This window comes from Dermacentor andersoni, chromosome 1 (genome assembly GCF_023375885.2).
Source record: "Dermacentor andersoni chromosome 1, qqDerAnde1_hic_scaffold, whole genome shotgun sequence".
Taxonomy (NCBI): domain Eukaryota; kingdom Metazoa; phylum Arthropoda; class Arachnida; order Ixodida; family Ixodidae; genus Dermacentor; species Dermacentor andersoni.
In genome coordinates this window covers 256651020-256668170 of record NC_092814.1, presented here as the reverse complement: position 1 = coordinate 256668170, position 17151 = coordinate 256651020, and the positions used below count along the sequence as shown (strand labels likewise).

General features: G+C 43.8%; 1 protein-coding gene and 1 pseudogene across 2 annotated transcripts; one reads left to right on the top strand and one right to left on the bottom strand.

The window, feature by feature from the left end:
- Positions 1–1879: 1879 nt before the first annotated feature.
- LOC126547746 (AFG2-interacting ribosome maturation factor-like) lies at positions 1880–10811 on the top strand. 2 transcript variants are annotated; one of them, XM_055063649.2, is made up of 4 exons: positions 1880–2378; positions 2517–2696; positions 4462–4574; positions 9899–10811. In XM_055063649.2, the coding sequence occupies exons 1-4, from the start codon at positions 2080–2082 to the stop codon at positions 9985–9987; spliced, it is 681 nt and encodes a 226-aa protein (XP_054919624.1). In that variant the 5' UTR covers positions 1880–2079; the 3' UTR covers positions 9988–10811. The 2 variants fall into 2 exon arrangements, with proteins under 2 accessions (XP_054919624.1, XP_050051672.1); XM_050195715.3 differs by lacking the exon at positions 9899–10811 and adding an exon at positions 8110–8290 and having other exon boundaries at positions 1882–2378.
- LOC126548693 (U2 spliceosomal RNA) lies at positions 9113–9258 on the bottom strand (annotated as a pseudogene).
- Positions 10812–17151: the final 6340 nt, after the last annotated feature.

Here is a 17151-nt window from a genome sequence, read left to right as displayed (position 1 = left end):
TTCAGACACACAGGAACAGTACGAGCGCTAACTTGCAATAAATTTTATTTTTCACATACATCACTTTTATACTTTGGCGTATAAAAGTGACGTACGTACGTGAAAAATGAGTATAAAAGCTATGATAAAAGTGCAAACGCTATGGACATTGTGATCATTAGGAAGTGTAGCCACAGAACACCTATACAAACTTAGAGAAGGGAAACTGTACCTTCCACAGTGCTACGGAAATAAGCGTAGCGGTGGCGTCGTGAACTAAAGTATGTGACCACGGGTGGCGCTGTACAACAGGAAACGGAAACGGGGTTTTGCACACGCTTCACCAGGTTTGCACACGCTTTACCAGGGGTTCTGTGGCTTTACTGGGTTTCTGGCTGCTGCGCCTCGATCGTGCTCCCGCCAGTTTAGTTGCTGTGTAGCAAACGTAGCGCCTACATATTTATGTAGGCGCTACGTTTGCCACACAGCAACCAAACTGGCGGGAGCACGATCGAGGCGCAGCAGAATACATGTAGCGATGAGTCATATCGAGTTAAGGCACACTCTGAACTGACTTTTAAGGGCATCCCGAGTAGTGCCGCCGCGCTCCAGCTGTTGCATTTCGTGTAGGGCTACTGACAGAATGCGGTTTCCAGGTGGCACGATGGCCTCGACTGGAATAAACGCACACGACACCAAAGATTGAGTAAGCCTGAAAATATTTTATTTGCATTTTACAAGTACAACAAAAAGCACACGTCTACGCATCCACACAAACGCGGTTACATAGTCAAGAACATAGTCAAGAGATGGCTCATTAATAAGGGTAGCACAAACGCACAAGAAAGAAGACCTAAGCTACAAAACGTACGGTCGGCTGCTAAGTATATTAATTTCCCTGTCACCGCGTGGGACTTTTATACAGCATCTTTACAGCACTACCAGGCCGGGTAGTTTGGCGGAAAGAACGCAACAGCTTATACGGCCGTCAGCTGCCTCTTCCTTACGGGTGTCATAATTATCCTAATCTCCGCATCAACGTCGTGCAAGTTCGCATACAGGTATCTGTATCTGAACCACATGTGCCAGCTTAATACACGTGTAGTGAAATTATGATAACCACTGCGTCTTATCAAACGTATTGGTTTTGCAAATGCGCATTACAGCTGACGGAACGACATACTGTAAGTGAAGCACAAGAGAACAAGGACAAAAGGAGGATACAACACTTGAAGAAATGAAGAATTAGTAGGCATACAGCAAACAAGCGATGACGGAGAACACACAATGATGCATCGGGTGTTCTGCGACATCGGTTTGCGTACTTACGGTGTTATGGAGATCAACGGCATAAAAACGTACCTTCAAGCGTACTCCCTCAACCTCCGCCGCATTCATTATGATAGTCAACGCCTAAACAAAATGAGGCACTATTCTTTGCCAAGAGTAGACCTTCTTACAGCAAGTCTATGTAATGACTCGCAGACGAAACCAGCATGCTTTCGGAAATGTTTTACCGCCGTAGTATTCGAACGCCAACGGCCAGGAAACACATCGATACCAATAGGCTGTCGGCTGTCGGTGGTTAATCGAGCACAAAAACCTTGACGCTATGACTAAAAAGCAGCTTCAACAATCAAGTTAAAAGAAAATCAACTGCCTATTTGCCTGAGGTAAAAAAAGCATCCTTAGACACCTCGATTGTTCATGTCAATGGTTTGTGTAAATTAAAAAATTCAGCATGTTCAGCGCCCCTAGCAGAGAAAGCACAAATTAAACTATTCGACCAAATTACAGTAGCTCCACTTGCGCGCTTATGCTGAAACGCGCCTCGATTGATTTTTCGCCCTCTGTGGCCATTTGTTGAACTTGAGAGTGTGCGGGGCCTGGTGTAGCCAAGTTGTAGCGTGTATAGGTGTTCTGTGGTGTAACCGTGTTGCGGCGTGTGTGGTTTGTGCGCGGTTGACGCTTCTGTCGCTTTCTTGCTCGTAGTAATAGCACGTAATAGTTGGTTCTTTATTCTATGGTAATGTGACTAACAAGGCTGCACAGAGTTGTGTGCCCGCGTGTGAGGTGTGAGAAAACAAGACGTTGCGTTCTATGTTACTGTCGATGGATGAGGTAGCCGCCTTAAACGAACGCTTGTATGACTTGCGGAAACCATTTAAACTCGCATTTTGCGCACTGAAAGAGCAGAAAGAGGCATGGGAAGAATGTATGGAAAAAGCCCGCCCTCATTTGATTGCAATAGTCACACTGCGGGAAATACAGGTGAACTGTTGGACAGCGAAACTTGCGGGCAGCGAGCTCTTGTCAAAATGCCCAGATATCCGAGTGCGGGTCGTGCGTAGAGTAGAGAATGAGCTGTTCCAGGAGAAGGAAAAGTTGGAATCAATACTGTAAGTTATGAAAATTCACTTCTGCTGACGGCATGTGACAGTAACGCAAGGTAGCTTTCCGGAATGCTTGGCGTTCCTTGCCAACGTAGACGACGTTTTCTTTTTTCTGTTTTTTGCCTTGTTCTGGTTCATTTTCAGAAAAACATTGAAGAAGTCTCAGAATCTTTGTACCAGTGCTTGCCAGCAAGCAGTTGAAATCTATGACCGTCTTGCGCAAAATCGAAGCATTGAAGACATTTGTTTCAGAAGCGAAACGTGTCCGTCAGTGGCTGATATGCTTGAATGGATAACATGTACAGAACAACACTTTAGTAGCCAGTATCCTTTGACTACTGACCATGTCGTATGCACATTTATAAGCAGATTCCTCTTAGTCACAGTATAAATATTTCTTGTGTGTGTGCCTGGATTAAAACATTAACTGCAATGCAACACTCTTTACATTTTATTTCCTGTACATTTTTGAGAAACATCATTTGTCTGTTTAATAGCAGAGCTGTAAATTGAGTTGCAGTGTGTTCATGTTGCTACTGCAAACACGTTCGCTGCTTATGACTTCAGAGAGTGATTTGCTGAACTGTTGTCATAGATGCCTTATATGATAGAAATTTTATCTCATGGTGACTGCCACATTGTGGACTTGAAAGCGTGGCTTGATTTTTGCACATTATATGCATTTTTGCCTACCCTTGGTCAAGTGAAGAACTATTGTTTAGGTACCTAATATCTGAGTCAAATGAACACCTGAAATTCTTTGTATGACATGATGGAGCCACTTTAATTAACAGCAACATAAAGTGGACGTAACTTCAGGCTGCAGCATAGTTTTTTGTGGACGATGAAGCATTAATGCTGCAGCTAGCACTATGCGGCTTTGGTTTTTGTTTGTAAAAAGGAAGGGAACAAGCAAAACTATTGTCGGTTGCAGAAGCAGTCCCCATTCTTCCCAGGTTCCATTGAAGTAATTAGAGGCCGCCTTCTGCGGTAGCTTAGTAGCAGTGACGTTATGCTGCTGAGCTCAAGGTTGTGGGTTCGATTCCGTCCACGGCGGCTGCATTTAGATGGGGGTGAAATGCAGAAACGCTCGTGTACAGTTTTAGGTGCACATTAATGAACCCAAGATGGTCAAAATTAATCTGGAGTCCCCCATTACAGCTTGCCTCATAATCAAATGGTCATATTGGCATGTAAACTCCACAATTAAATTAGAGGCCAGATATTATTCAGTTAAATGCATGTGGTACATGCACAAATTATTCATATGTGCAAGAAAAATTTATAAGAAAGGAACACTGTGCTTGCATTGTAGACGATCAAGTTTCCTTCCATTAGTGTTGAAATTGAGAAAGGTCGATGTGGCAAGCCACTCTACAGGAAGACTACTTGGCAAATGTTGTCATGGCAGTATTTCAATAGATATTTTTATAGTTGCTGCTTCAGTACTGATTAGTATTTCGCCTTTATATTGGACCACTTTGTACATAACTGTCTAAGGCCACCGTAAGCAAGACTAATGACTCATATCATTGAACTGCAGTGTCCTACAAAACATTAATTCAAGAGATTATAACAAGAAAATGCTGAAAAAGCACATTGTTGTGCCACATTTTCCCTGGAAAGCTTTTTTAATGCACACACATTTCACACATGTGCATGCTCTTGAGACATGAACTATTATATCTTTATTTAATAGACACCAAACATTGTCCTAGCAAATGAAGACTCAGATGAAGAGAAGAGGGGATGACGGGACACATACCCTTTTTGCCCATCTGTCTTTTTTTTTTCACTGGAACAATGTTTAGTCTAGATTGAAAACAACTAGTGCAGCTTTTCACTCTTATACTGTTTAATAGGATTTAATGACCAAAATATTATTTTTATGCTTCTACTCTGGTGCACTATTTTCATTGCCTCAGCACTATACATGTTTACGGGGAAAGTAAGTGAAATTTTTTATTTTTGTAAATGTTGTTTGCTTCTTATGTGTTAGCTCTCACCAAATCATAAGTGTAGGTTTTGCCAAAAGGTGGTGTCTTGTGGAATGTATTATGCTTCTGTTTCCTGAACTGCATTTACATAGTGTTCATGCAAGAGAACTCTTGCTAGAAGAAGCAAATTTCGGTGATGACTTCAAGGCTGGCACCTTTGTAAAAGAGTGGAAAGATGACTCAGCTTTGATCGAATCGATGAATGGTGAGTTGTTCCAAGATTGAAAAAGTGCACATAAATACAACATTGTGAAACTGTTTTCTGTTTGTTTATACAGTGTAGACTACTTACAGTGTTTCCGCTTATCGTGAAAGTGTGGGGCCTTCTGCAATGCATCTCTACCAGACCAGTGCACAGCAATTTTATAGTGTAGTGTTGGTATACAATTTGAAATGGTAGTGGTATAATGAACAATCACAGGCCATTCCACTGTGAATGTGGGCTACCAGTTGAGCTGTAAGAAAGGCAAAGCACACCACCCAGTGTAAAAGTTTACTATTTTGGGGTTTTTCCCATCCGTGTCTGTAGAATACTCTGCAGACATGCACAGGTGCTACTAATAGTGGCTCAACCTGTCGAGGTGTCCAAATTGAAATGCGCCAAACGTCTCAATACACTGGTTTGCCCACAAGAAATTCATAAGGGCGTTCTATGCCACTTGTCGGTGCATGTGTCCATGGCGTAATGGAACACAGAGGCCTTGTGTTCGAATCTTGCCGGCAGATGATTTTTAATAATGTTTATTTAATTATCGATTACACATTACTTTGTTGAAAATGACAACTTTACAAAGTTGAAGAGACATTTAAAGCCAGAAGGACGAAGTTTAGGAAAATCCCTTAATTCCCATGCTGGCTCAACTGCCCCGATTGCAGCTCCCGTAAACACTAGCGCCAGAGTTCTCTCTAGTAATTATTGTATGAAACTATGTATTGGATCGTTTCTTAGCTTTCCTCTTGCTATGCCAGGTGTGAGCACATGCCCTAATGGTTTGCTTTGCCTCCTCATAAAGGGCGCGGGAGTTGTGAGGCACAGACATTGAAAAATGTATGGGAGGGTAGGCATATACAGCTGTGCTGTAAAATGCTTCTGCTTTGCATGGCACTAGACAACTCCAGGCATTGTGTGCCCGAGGTAAGACAGGAGATGATTAGGAAAGAAACTGTGTACACCAGATGTGCAAGTGCTATGATCTTCCTTAATTTTTTTGGGGCGTTTTTATCTGTTGCTGTTCAGAGGGTGAGGGCCGTGTGGTAAAGTGTTTTGGTACATGTGCTGAGGAGAAAAGAAAATGAGATTATGCTTCCGTTTTGATGTGTGATATTTGCACTAGCTGTGGCATACCAGGTGATTAGCATGATTGCTAGAGTAAAGTAATAAATTTCAAATGTTTCATCATGTTTGGTTTGTTATTCTGTTCGAATACATATTAACATAGCTGCGGAATTGTGCAGCATTTAATTCAATGTCTGGTGCTGTATTCTCAATAACTTTCGGGGACACTTTATGCTTCTGCAATGTAACATCAAATGTGATGCCTCACTGCAGTGATGGCCATCTTGGTCGCTGGCCTATCAGTTACGCTGAGGGCAGAATCCCCTAAAGGGATCGTTTGAGAATATATTCCCTGCTGTACTGCCAGTTATTGAAGTGACCAGTCACAAGAAACTTTGTTTTTGGCTGCAATCTTAAGCCACAGCATTTTCATAATTTTATTGCATTAGCTTTCTCTTCGGGCATCCCTCACTTCTTGTGAAGTGCAGCATTTATAACTATCTCAATATATAATTGGCATGTGTGACGTGGCTGTGTTTTAATATGTGAAGGAATTGAGTTGCGTTGACAGATAGCTAAACGACGAAAATGTCGCACTTTGCTGCTTCTGCAAAGTGATATATTGTCCTTACTCAATTTGTTGCAATCTTATCACTAGGGGCTGGTTTCAGATGCTGCAAAGTAGGTAGCTAAAGGTGGCATTAGGCAGAACAGCATTCAGACAACCCAAGAAAACATTGGAGAGAGAGGTGTTTTGTGAGGAGGAGGTGGGGGGGGGGGGCAATGTTTCTGCATTGGCAAACAAAGCAATGCTGTTTCAATTTTAGCCTGCATGCCTCATACTTTACCAAGTAGCTTTACTTTAATTGCATTGAACATAGAATGGAATGAAACACATAAGGATGTTATGCTGTTTCACTAAAAGTGTACTTGTGTTTAATTTTTTTATGGCAGACTATTGAGTATTGGGCTAATTAATAAAGCCTGCTTCACTAATATATACATGTCAGCTTTTGGTACATGCGTGTGGGCATTGCTGCGGGCCTTTTATTTTTCATAAATCCATACAAGTGCTATATAAACGTAATACAGGGGGTTGAATTCACTTTCTTAAAATACTGCATTTGCAACAACTTGTCCTGGATCAGATGCAGAATCTTTAATTTGATGATAGACTTTTCAGTGATGTGGTTTTGGTTTCTCTGCTGCATGTAGTACTATTGACAGCAGTCTAATGACAAAGGTAGCTGTGAAAATGGCATGATGAATGCAGAACGTTCCATTATAAGGTCTGTTTGATTCGCCTGCACCACTGTGAACGAGTCCACGATGGTTCATGAGAAGTTAAGAAATTGTGCAGCTCGATTTCTGAGGTGCAGGCCCAACAAGACACTCAAAATGAATGCAAAGCTGCAGACATGGTGCTGGCGTTATGTTATGTCAGACTAATGTGCACGGAGTGTGTAAGTTTGAGAGGTCCTGAACTGCAGGTATGATCAGTTTCTGGGGCGTAAGTTCACACCACACTTGCGTAGGCACATCAGACAAGCGTAAGCGGGGTTTTAGTGGCACTTGCAGCTGTGTGCTGTGTCGTCTGCTGCGCCGCTGCTTCACACCTGTATGCCTGCACCAAGTCGGCACCGACAGTGGAGTGGGTGCAGCAAAACCATGAACCAGCCCTGTACCTTTTGAAACGAACATTCTGGTTCAGCGGGTGCCATTGCTGCACCGCTGAAACGAATGGCAGGGTGCAGCATCTCGTGAAGTGGTTCAGGTAGTGCAGGTAAATCGAACGTACCTATAGGTGAAATATGCATCAGTCATGGAAAGGTCAGAGCTGAATGTGTAGTGAGACGTCACAGTCTTCAGAAACCACATGAGTGACAATGCAGCTGTCACTGCTTTGCGAAGAGTAAATAGCGCTAAACAACAGGACGAAGAGAGGGACACAGACCACAGCACTAACATCCAAGTGCCTTTATTCTTTCAGTCAGCATATGTATACTCTTCTACCGCTATCTCAAAGCACACAAGACTCAGAAATTTAGCATGCATTCAGCATGTTGTTAGTCAGCGCTGTAGTCGGTGTCCCTCTCTTCATCCTGTTGTTTAGCGCTGTTTACTGCTCATAATCATGAACCAACCAGCCCAAATGCTTACTCTTCTCACTGCTTTTTGACTTGTACTGTTCATCCCACTGTGACATCGCTTTCCATGTTTGATTCCTGGAAATGTAGACTGAAACAGTGCAGAATACAGTTTATAGCTAAATGTGTGGTATGTTTGATGATCCTGTCACCATATGATTAGCAGTAGTATTTGTCAACAATGATAGCTACAACAAACTTGAAAATTTTTTTTTACCCTAAATGATACTGCCTCATTTTATCTTTACTTGTAAATGAGAGTGCCAGAATTTGAATAAGTAACATATTTCCTGGTATTTTTTTTCTTCGCTTTTCAGATGTCTTGGCAACAACAAAATTTGTAATGGACATGGTGTAGATGTGCAGACCGATCATGTGACTTACATTGAATGAATTGGTTTGTGCTGTAGATATTGGCTTCAGCATTGTGCAGCATCAAGGGTATCAAAATCAGCTGAATGGAGTGCTGTTATGTTGGAATAAATTGTTCAAGGATTAGCACTATGTTGATTGTTTTGAACGTTGCAAGACATCCCTTTATCATAACATTATTTAGGGCTCACTTTGCGACATTATTTGCATTTTCTGGCTGAGTGTAATGCACTATTTTTTCATGGTAGTTGCAGATTTTAAAAATTATTTTTTATTGAGGGGCTTCCATCACCTTATATCACTGGCCATGTAATAATGGCAGCTTACTGGGACCATTGGTGAGGGCTGCCTTGAGATTTGTGCTGTTTAGGGGATTTCATGAAGTTGTTTTGCCTTGGATAATGATTGCCCTCAACTTTTAAATACAAATGTGCCCTTGATATGCTATCAAAAGGAGTGGAACTTCCATTATGCCCACACTGGAGCGCCACTGTTTTAGGCAATGGTGATTTATATTAGCGTACAACAATCAAAGCCATTTCGCATGGTCTCATGCAGCGATGGCGCTGAACTTGGAGAGAGCATTTTTAATGCAAGTTTTGTGGGGGGCCATGTGACGCAAACGAACGTGAAGCCATGTCGCATGTTAGACTCGGCCTCGTTGGGCATGTGCAGTTTTGCTTTTGGGACAGCCACGTGTGAACTGAAATATGCTGGTCTTGCATGCTGTGAACGGTGAGAGGTGATCTTTCGCGGAGCAAGTAATTGGCAGTGCTCCAAAACTGCAGTGTGGTACAAGGGACATTGTAGTGCAAGGTCAATCAACTCAAACCACCTGAGTTTCTTTAATGTGCACCGAAATCAAAATACTCAAGTGTTTTTACAGCAAAGCTGTCTATGGCTAGGGTCCTGTGTATTTTTCCTGTTTGGGCATCAACAATAAAAAAGTGAGCGTGGGCCGATCCTGGAGATAGTACAAATCTGGGCCGACCCACGGTGGAGGGGAAGCAGGCTTCAAGCACTCCACCAATAATAATAATAATAATAATAATAATAATAATAATAATAATAATAATAATAATAATAATAGTAATAATAATAATAATAATAATAATAATAATAATAATAATAATGAAATCAAGATTCGTTGTTTCAAGTCAATAGGTGTACTGTAATCCTTTGTGAACAGCATAGGGACTCATGAGCAGAGGCATTGCTATATACGCAAAGGACAAAATGTACGCACAGCCATACACTCCTGACTCGCAAGAGGACAATGCCACCGACTGTGGGGATGTCTGTACCGTACAAATGAAAGACTGAATTGTGATATCCACTGTGTATATATATCTCCAGGCACACCCAAGTGTGATATCGAGAAGTTCACGACCACACACTTTGCATGGGCTAGTCGTGATGACATTACCCCTGTGACCATCGTTGGAGACTTCAATATGGACAAGCAGACAAGAAATGGTTCACTCAATTTGTGCTAGAAGAGTTTAGTTTGAAGTGCCACATGAATCCAAGTCTCTCAACTACTCAACAACAGTCGTGTATAGATTTAGCTTTTGCCAAGAATCTGACTAATGCTGTAACCAAACCAATCGGTGTATATCACAGTAATCACAAAGCTGTCATCACTACCATTACCAAATGATGAAAATTAATACATGTACCCTTGTCTAACCCTGTTTGATGTGCTACAGCTTCACTGTTCATCCACCTTCGCAGAATGGAATGGCTCCTCAATTTTTGCATCATGCCTTCACTGGCACATGGCTGAAGACAATGAGTTGGACCAGCAACCTCACGCTGAGTAGTGGCAAGCCGTGACCTCTGAATCATTGAAGCAGGTCTCTGATGAGCAGTTCGCAAACCATTGAAGAAGGGCTTGTGCACTTTGGTGACCTTGAAGCAAGGCTTTTTGGTGACATCTGATGATGTCCGGCCTGGCCACAAATAATGAAAGGGAAAGTAAAGATAGGGAGTGAGAACTACTTATCCTAAGGTCTGGCAAGGTAGACATTGAAAAAAAAAAGCAAGCTTGAATAAGATCTATGCTTGTTAGTAATTTGAGTGTCAGATGAGTGCATTTCTCAAAAGCATGTTGATAATAATGAGCCCAATGGTCAGCCACACTTAGTCATAACAAGGGCGTGTATTCTCAATTACGTGGCACACTAGCTGAACAACTTTCTTACATACACTCTCTATATGATTAAGTGTACTTTTTGTACATTTCACCTTTTGGACAAGGTAATATTGGAACATTTCATCAGTGATGCAATTCATGAGGGGAAGAAGCAGGTGCACGGTAAAGAACCCCAGATGGTCAAAATTAATCCACAGTCCACCACTACGATGTGCCTCATCATCATATTCTAATTTTGTCATGTAAAACCCCATAATTTCATTTAAATTTTTTGAGGGGAAGAAGCAGTGTGCACAGAGTTGTGATGTCATCAGTCATGCGATAAGTCATTCGCATGGCATATTTGCGTGCTCGCAAGCTACTGCTGGCTGTGCATGCACTGAGAGGTAGCATGTGCTTATATACACAACCAGAGTATCGTTGAGTGTTTTCTTTTTGTTCAATTGAGGCTGTCAGCATGTGCCTTGATAATAAAGTATCTTCTGACCCTTGCCTGGTGTCAAGCTACAACTGGTGACAAGGACAGAATCCGCGCTGGGTTTCTAGGATGCCTACCAGAACTAGGCCGAACGGAAGCATAGCGACCACTGTTCGGAAGCTACCGGAGTTTCAGCCAGATGGCGGCAACTTTGAGGTGTACCTTCAGCGTTTCAAAGTATTTGCTGCAGGCAATGACATAGCCAAAGGCAAGAAACCCCTGGTCTTCTAACGGCTATAGGTGAGAAGGCGTATGTCATGCTGCGAAGCTTGCGGCTGCCTGAAACACTAGCTAAGGTGTCATTGACAGAAGTTGTGGACGTTCTGAAGAAGCATTACGCTCTTAAGCACTCCCTGGTCACGGAATGGTATTGCTTTCTCCAGTGAAAGCAAAAGTCGATGAGACTGTCGCAGATTTCATAGTCAAATTGAAGAAAGGCGCTGCAATGTGCGAATTCGGCACCTCTTTGACTGAACCTCTGCGGGACTGGCTCATTGCTGGGCTACACACCTAGGGAGTACGGTGCAGGCTGTTGGCAATGCCAGGGGACGAAGTGACATTGGAACACGTGTGCAGCCTAGCTGTAGCCATGGAAGTGGTGACGCAAGACACTAAAGAAATGCTGCAACCCAATGCCAAAGGAGCGCCTTCAGAAAAAGGAGACATCCACTGTCGACAGAAAGTTGTGCAACAGAGAAGAAATGAGAAGCACCAGCCCAGGTTCAGCTTTGCAAAAGCAAAGTCGTCAGTGAAAGAAGAAATGAAAAGAATGTATCATCGACGCAGAGGACAGCATTCACCCATGAGTTGCCGATTTCTGAACAGTGTATGAAAAAGGGCCATGTTGCTCAAATGTGCAAATAGTGGGGAGTACACGTGCCCATCTTTCCCCGCATCGAGAGCCAGCGTAGGTATAGTGGCTAGAATAGGGGAAGTGTGCGCAAGGCGCCACCTCTCGCATGGGCTTCTCGGATGTTCCGCTCAGGTGGCGCTCGCATTTGCTTACATGTCGCTCGGAGGCGGTGGCAGTAGCGGTCTGCTGTAGTCACTGTGGCATTCCAGCCGCTGCACTGAGGCAGCTTGGTGTCCTACACACCTTTTTTAGATTAGCTGCAGTCATAACGAAGCCATATCTGAGGAAACTACGATCGCGTGGCCTCCGCACTTTGCTTTGCGCTGTTGCAAAAGCCGGTACAAAATGCATCTACAGCTGCCCATTCCGTGCATGCGTCCGGTGCCGTTGATTCTCCAGCGGAGGCCACGCGATCGCAGTTTGTCGTGTTTACCAGACTAAACACAGAGCGAATTAGTGCCGAGATCCAAGTTTATTCAGTTGACAAGCGACGCTGATCTGTTGAACGGCGCCTTGTTTGACCTATATCCGAAACTGTAATTTATCACGACCACGGCATTAGCTCCTAAATAATACTGCGAAAATGACCTTATTGTAACTGCCTTCCTGCCCTCCTGCCCATCTTGCTCCTCATTAACCAGTGAGGTCTGATTTAGCTAATCGGTTCACCTTGTGAGATGACCTGCATTACTGGAGATTCAAAATTACTGGCATGCTAGTGTTGACTACTAATTCCTAACAAACAGGCACCATAGCACAGTCGACAAAAATAAAGAATAACTGAGATCCACACAAGCTTCTTAATTTTTATCAATTTTATTCAGCAAGTTAAGATTAGGCGAAGTGAGCATCCGCATTGTTATGTTGGTTATGTAGTGCGGCACATCTTCAAATGTTTCTTTTTTTCTCTCGTTGATATTCTCTCTTTGTTCAAAGACTTGATGTAGAAGTGAAATCGTGTCAAGATAAAAAACTTCACTGTATTGCTTGAAGGTGCTTCCTTGTGGGCATCACAACCGATAGAAGGCACGTATTGCATACAATGCAAAATATCGGTGACGCTATCTTTTTGGACCTTCTTCCAACTGAACCACATTGTGAAGCTATCCTCCAAAGCTTCCACGAACGAAAAAAGTTGACTTGAGGGATACAGAAGCCCTCCTTTATCACAAAACTGGGTGAAAGATGAGGGAGCTTCATCTGAATTCTCAACTGATGTCAGCAGCTGCTTAAAGCAGTCCTAACATTTTGTTAGTATTTTCCGTCGTGCCACATAGCCAGCCAAATAAAATACCAGCCTTGCATTGCTATGCTTCTCCGGATAAGGATAATCAGTGCACAAGGATAATGTTTCAAGCATGCTGGAGGCTTCGTCAATTCTTCCTGCACCAATCAAGTTGTCCACTTGGTTGGCTGCCTCAGCTGGTCCCACAAATGACACGATTGCGCCACCTGAGCAGTTGCCTGTGTCTAGAGCTTTTGCTAAATTATTGAAGCTGAGAGAGTTAGCAGTAAGGAACTGTGCTGAGCTTGGATGATCATAACATCCCAAAAACTGGCGAATTATGCCAAACAACTTCTCTATATGGGATCCTGGCTCAGGCGGGAAGTTAGCAAATATTTGTAACCTACTTGCTCCGTTAAGTATCTTAAAAGCTCCAACGTTCCTTGCAGGGTCGCTCTTAAACCTTCAGCTGTGCTTGAAGACAAAAAAGCTGCTTTTGAGGGGCCTGTTTTGGCTTCCCATTCGTTGATGTAAAGTAGGGAATCAATCAGCACCTGTTCTTCTGGTGAATTCGGTCTGAGGGCACTGGATGGAAGTCTCGATGTCGTGATGGCAATTAACTTCTGCATAAATCCAATGAAATGTTCTGTCTGCTTCCGGTGTGCCAAGGCTTTGTCGATTTGGCTCTTAGAAGAAGAGGCCACGTAGAACTTCAGAGATGAAAAGATAAAAGGCATAATTGACTTTAATTTTTTCAATATTATTAGGGTTCAGGCGGACTTCGCTTATCTTTGGCATAACTTTGAGCGTTGTGGCACATTTGTCCAGTTCATAAGCTATCTTTACTGGCTTCATGTCCACGTGCCCTGCTGGTGTCTTGTAACCGGCTTTTACAAAGCCGTTTCTCGCACACTTCACTAAGTGTGGAAAGTCTGACAGGAAAAACAGTTGTCGGTCATCATCAGTGGGGTGGGATGCTGATGGCTTGATAGCTGTTCCTTTACCCGATATTCCGAACTGATGCCACATTGCCCGATTCCATGATGCTCCGTCGCATGTCACATAGTCCACTCCCAGCCCAGCATTCTCAGTTAGCATCACCGCTTCCAAGACTATCTTGAAGAGTAGTGGTGCCTTGACATTGCCCTTAGAGGCAAACACACCGAGAATCTGGTGCCACGAACCTGACAGCGGCTGAAACATTACCACTAATCCATGGTTGCAAGAGTGCTTTGTCAGATTCGCGTGTAAACGGACCAAGGTATACAAAACCATCAATCTTTCCACCTCCCGCAACACCCAAGTTCTCGGAAAGTTTCATTTTGTCGATTAGCAACCCTCCGTGGCGTTCAAAGTCACTCAATTTTTTCGTCTTGTTCATGATGCCTGAAAGCACATGTGCATTGAACCCGGAGCTGCTCTCATACTGCCTCTTGTGTTTCTTGAGGCAGCTTCGGCTGGGCAGAGCAAGTATTTTTTATTTGCGGACATGTTCGTAAAGTCGAGGACTTTACATGTGCATGATGATGCACTCGAGTAGCCACTCTGGACTGTAACGCATGCCTTTTGGGGACTTCCGTCTCCCAGCTTCAAAGCATTGCATGATAGCAGCCTTCTGTTTGGGCGGGAGCATGTCAATTCTCTTCAGGATGGCAGATTCTTCAATCTCCTCATTTTCCTGCTGCAGCTTGGAAATCACTTGGTGTAAAGTTTGGTCTAAGTCCTGAGGCGACACACTGTTTCTGCTTTTGCCTTCATTTTCATGGCAGAGTTCGGTCTTACTTTTTGTTTCTTTTTCCTGCACCTTTGGTTAATCAGAAGCAATCTGAGATGCTTACACTTCATACAGCATTTCTCTTCGGTTCCTGAAACTCCCTTGCAACACTTGTTGTAGATGGTGTCATTCCACACTGTTAAATTCGCATTCGAAGACGCAAACGGGAACTCTTCCAAAAGTCCGGCCCCTGTGCAAACACAGATGTCGTCAACATCCTTCAGCAAAGAAGCTGGATCCACTGAGGTTTTCAGGGCGATCAGAACCCCTCGCACAAACACTTCGCATTTCACCACAGTGTCGACGACTGTGAAAAGCACCAGCTTTTGTGCATGCAGAACACTCTTGTTTTTGGGCACAGCTAAGCACACAAGCTACCTTTAACGGTTCTTCGCTGAGAATGTGCTTTCCCCACCGGCTGGACGGAAGGCGGACATTCTTATAGTCATGTGCGTCTTCATCGTCGGAAGGCACAGGTAGATCAAGGTGATCAACGTCGTTCTGCTAAGGTGGTTGCAGCGGCCCATCCTTACGACGCCTTTTTGATGGCACTGGGTAATGCAAGCTTGACTTCTCTTTAGGCTTTCTTTTCTTCGTAACTGTCTTGAAGAGGTACTTTGGTACATTTGGAAATATCGTCGGTACGGCGCCTGGCAGAAGAAGTGGCCTGCTTCGGTCCAAGAGCACTGTTTGGCCGTCAATTGAGTGTTCAAAGTGTCGTGAGATGAACTGCTGATCGAAATGCAGCTCACAGACGGCTGCGTTGCGTTCAAGCGGCTTCTCTGCTCTCGGTATGTTCCTTTGCCACTTCTGAAACACGGCGTCTTCCTTCGGGACTCCGAACAATGAAAACTTGTTCTTGCATGACTTGTAACCAGTCGTGCATCCGGGCACAAAACAGTCGCTTTGACGGCGGCTCATCGTGCGTCATTCGCACAAACTTCGACGAAAATCTTAGCAAGCAGACTGAAAAAACTCCGACGACACGTGTAGGAAACTCGCAGTCATCCGCTGTAAAAGCGCTCAACTCGACGTGGATGGATGGATGGATGGAAGGTAGGAGCGTCCCCTTTGAAACGGGGCGATGGCAGTTGCCACCATGCTGAGATTTTTATTTTGCCTTTAATTTTTATTTTTATCTGTGTTGTGTGTTATTAAATTTCTCGATTTTTTTTAAATAAGTCTTCCTACCCTTTTAACCTTATGTCACCTCGCTGCTTTTGAGCCACCAATCCTCCAATCGCCTTTTGCTAATTTCCATCGCATATTTATTTACATGACTACTATCATCTCTGAACCCTAGGGCCTCGGGAAGGGTGACTGTGGCCGCATCGACATCGGGCTTGATACCATCACATTTGAGCATAGTTGTTCTACTAACTCTATGCATTTTAGTATGAGGTGTTCCATTGTTTCTACATATTTACCACACACAGTACATGTGTGTTCTTCTTCGTTAAATTTCTTTTTATTGCTCCGCGTTCTAAGACATTCTGATCTAGCTTCAAAAAGTAGGGCACTGCCTCTTGAGTTATCATAAAACGCTTCCTTCCTGATCTGCTGTTTCCAGTATCGATATAGTTCCACACTATGCTTCTTTTCCATTGAATTTATCCAATTTGTGAACAGGATCGAGCGCCATCTGGCGGTGGCATCGCTAGGCAGCGTCAGCGACTCCCATAGTGGCCGGTTGGGGATAATCACACTTCCCCTATTCTAGCCACTGTAGCGTAGACACGGGAGCGGTGCACTACGCCCTCTCCCGGTTCTCCCCCGCTCTCACGACGTGCGCACCCTTCCTCTCCGACTTGTGAGAAGGTATCTGACGGGCGAGAAGGACATTCTCCTCGCAAAGGTAAAAAGTCATAAAACAGCCACCGGGGGAGACCCTCGCTCTCTGACGCCGGACCATAGAAAAAAGAACCAACTTGCTGGACCCCTAACCTGCCGTACTGGAGTACCTGTCGCAACCCGTGAGTGACCTCGTTTGCCTGACTATCCCGGGCAACGAGGCCAGTCTATTATTATACAGTTTTAGTTTAGCGTATGCTATACCATTGCATACACTAAAATAACGGGTCGTAACTGTGCATGTGCAGAACGCTAAACGACCCATAGTGTATAGCAAATGCACGCTATTTCTCAGATTTGCGGAGTTTGCGTGAAACATAGCGGCGGTCCCGGCTGCCCGCTTCGAATTGAATTTGGCGTTGCTTTTGTAAAATGCACTTCGTTCGTAGCAAATGACTGTGTAAACGGCTTTCGCTTAGTCTCAGGCCGCTTCGACGACAGATTATTATGGATAACCATGTGGTGTTTTGGAGATTGCTTCTCGTTTCGAATGAGTCGAAGCCTAACGAAAGAAATGGATGGATGGATGTTATGAGCGTCCCCTTTGGAACGGGGCGGTGGGTTGAGCCACCTAACTCTTCATATTATTCTGCCTAATGCCCTACCTAGGTTAAACAAGAAAAAAAGAATGCTACGAACTCCCACAACCAA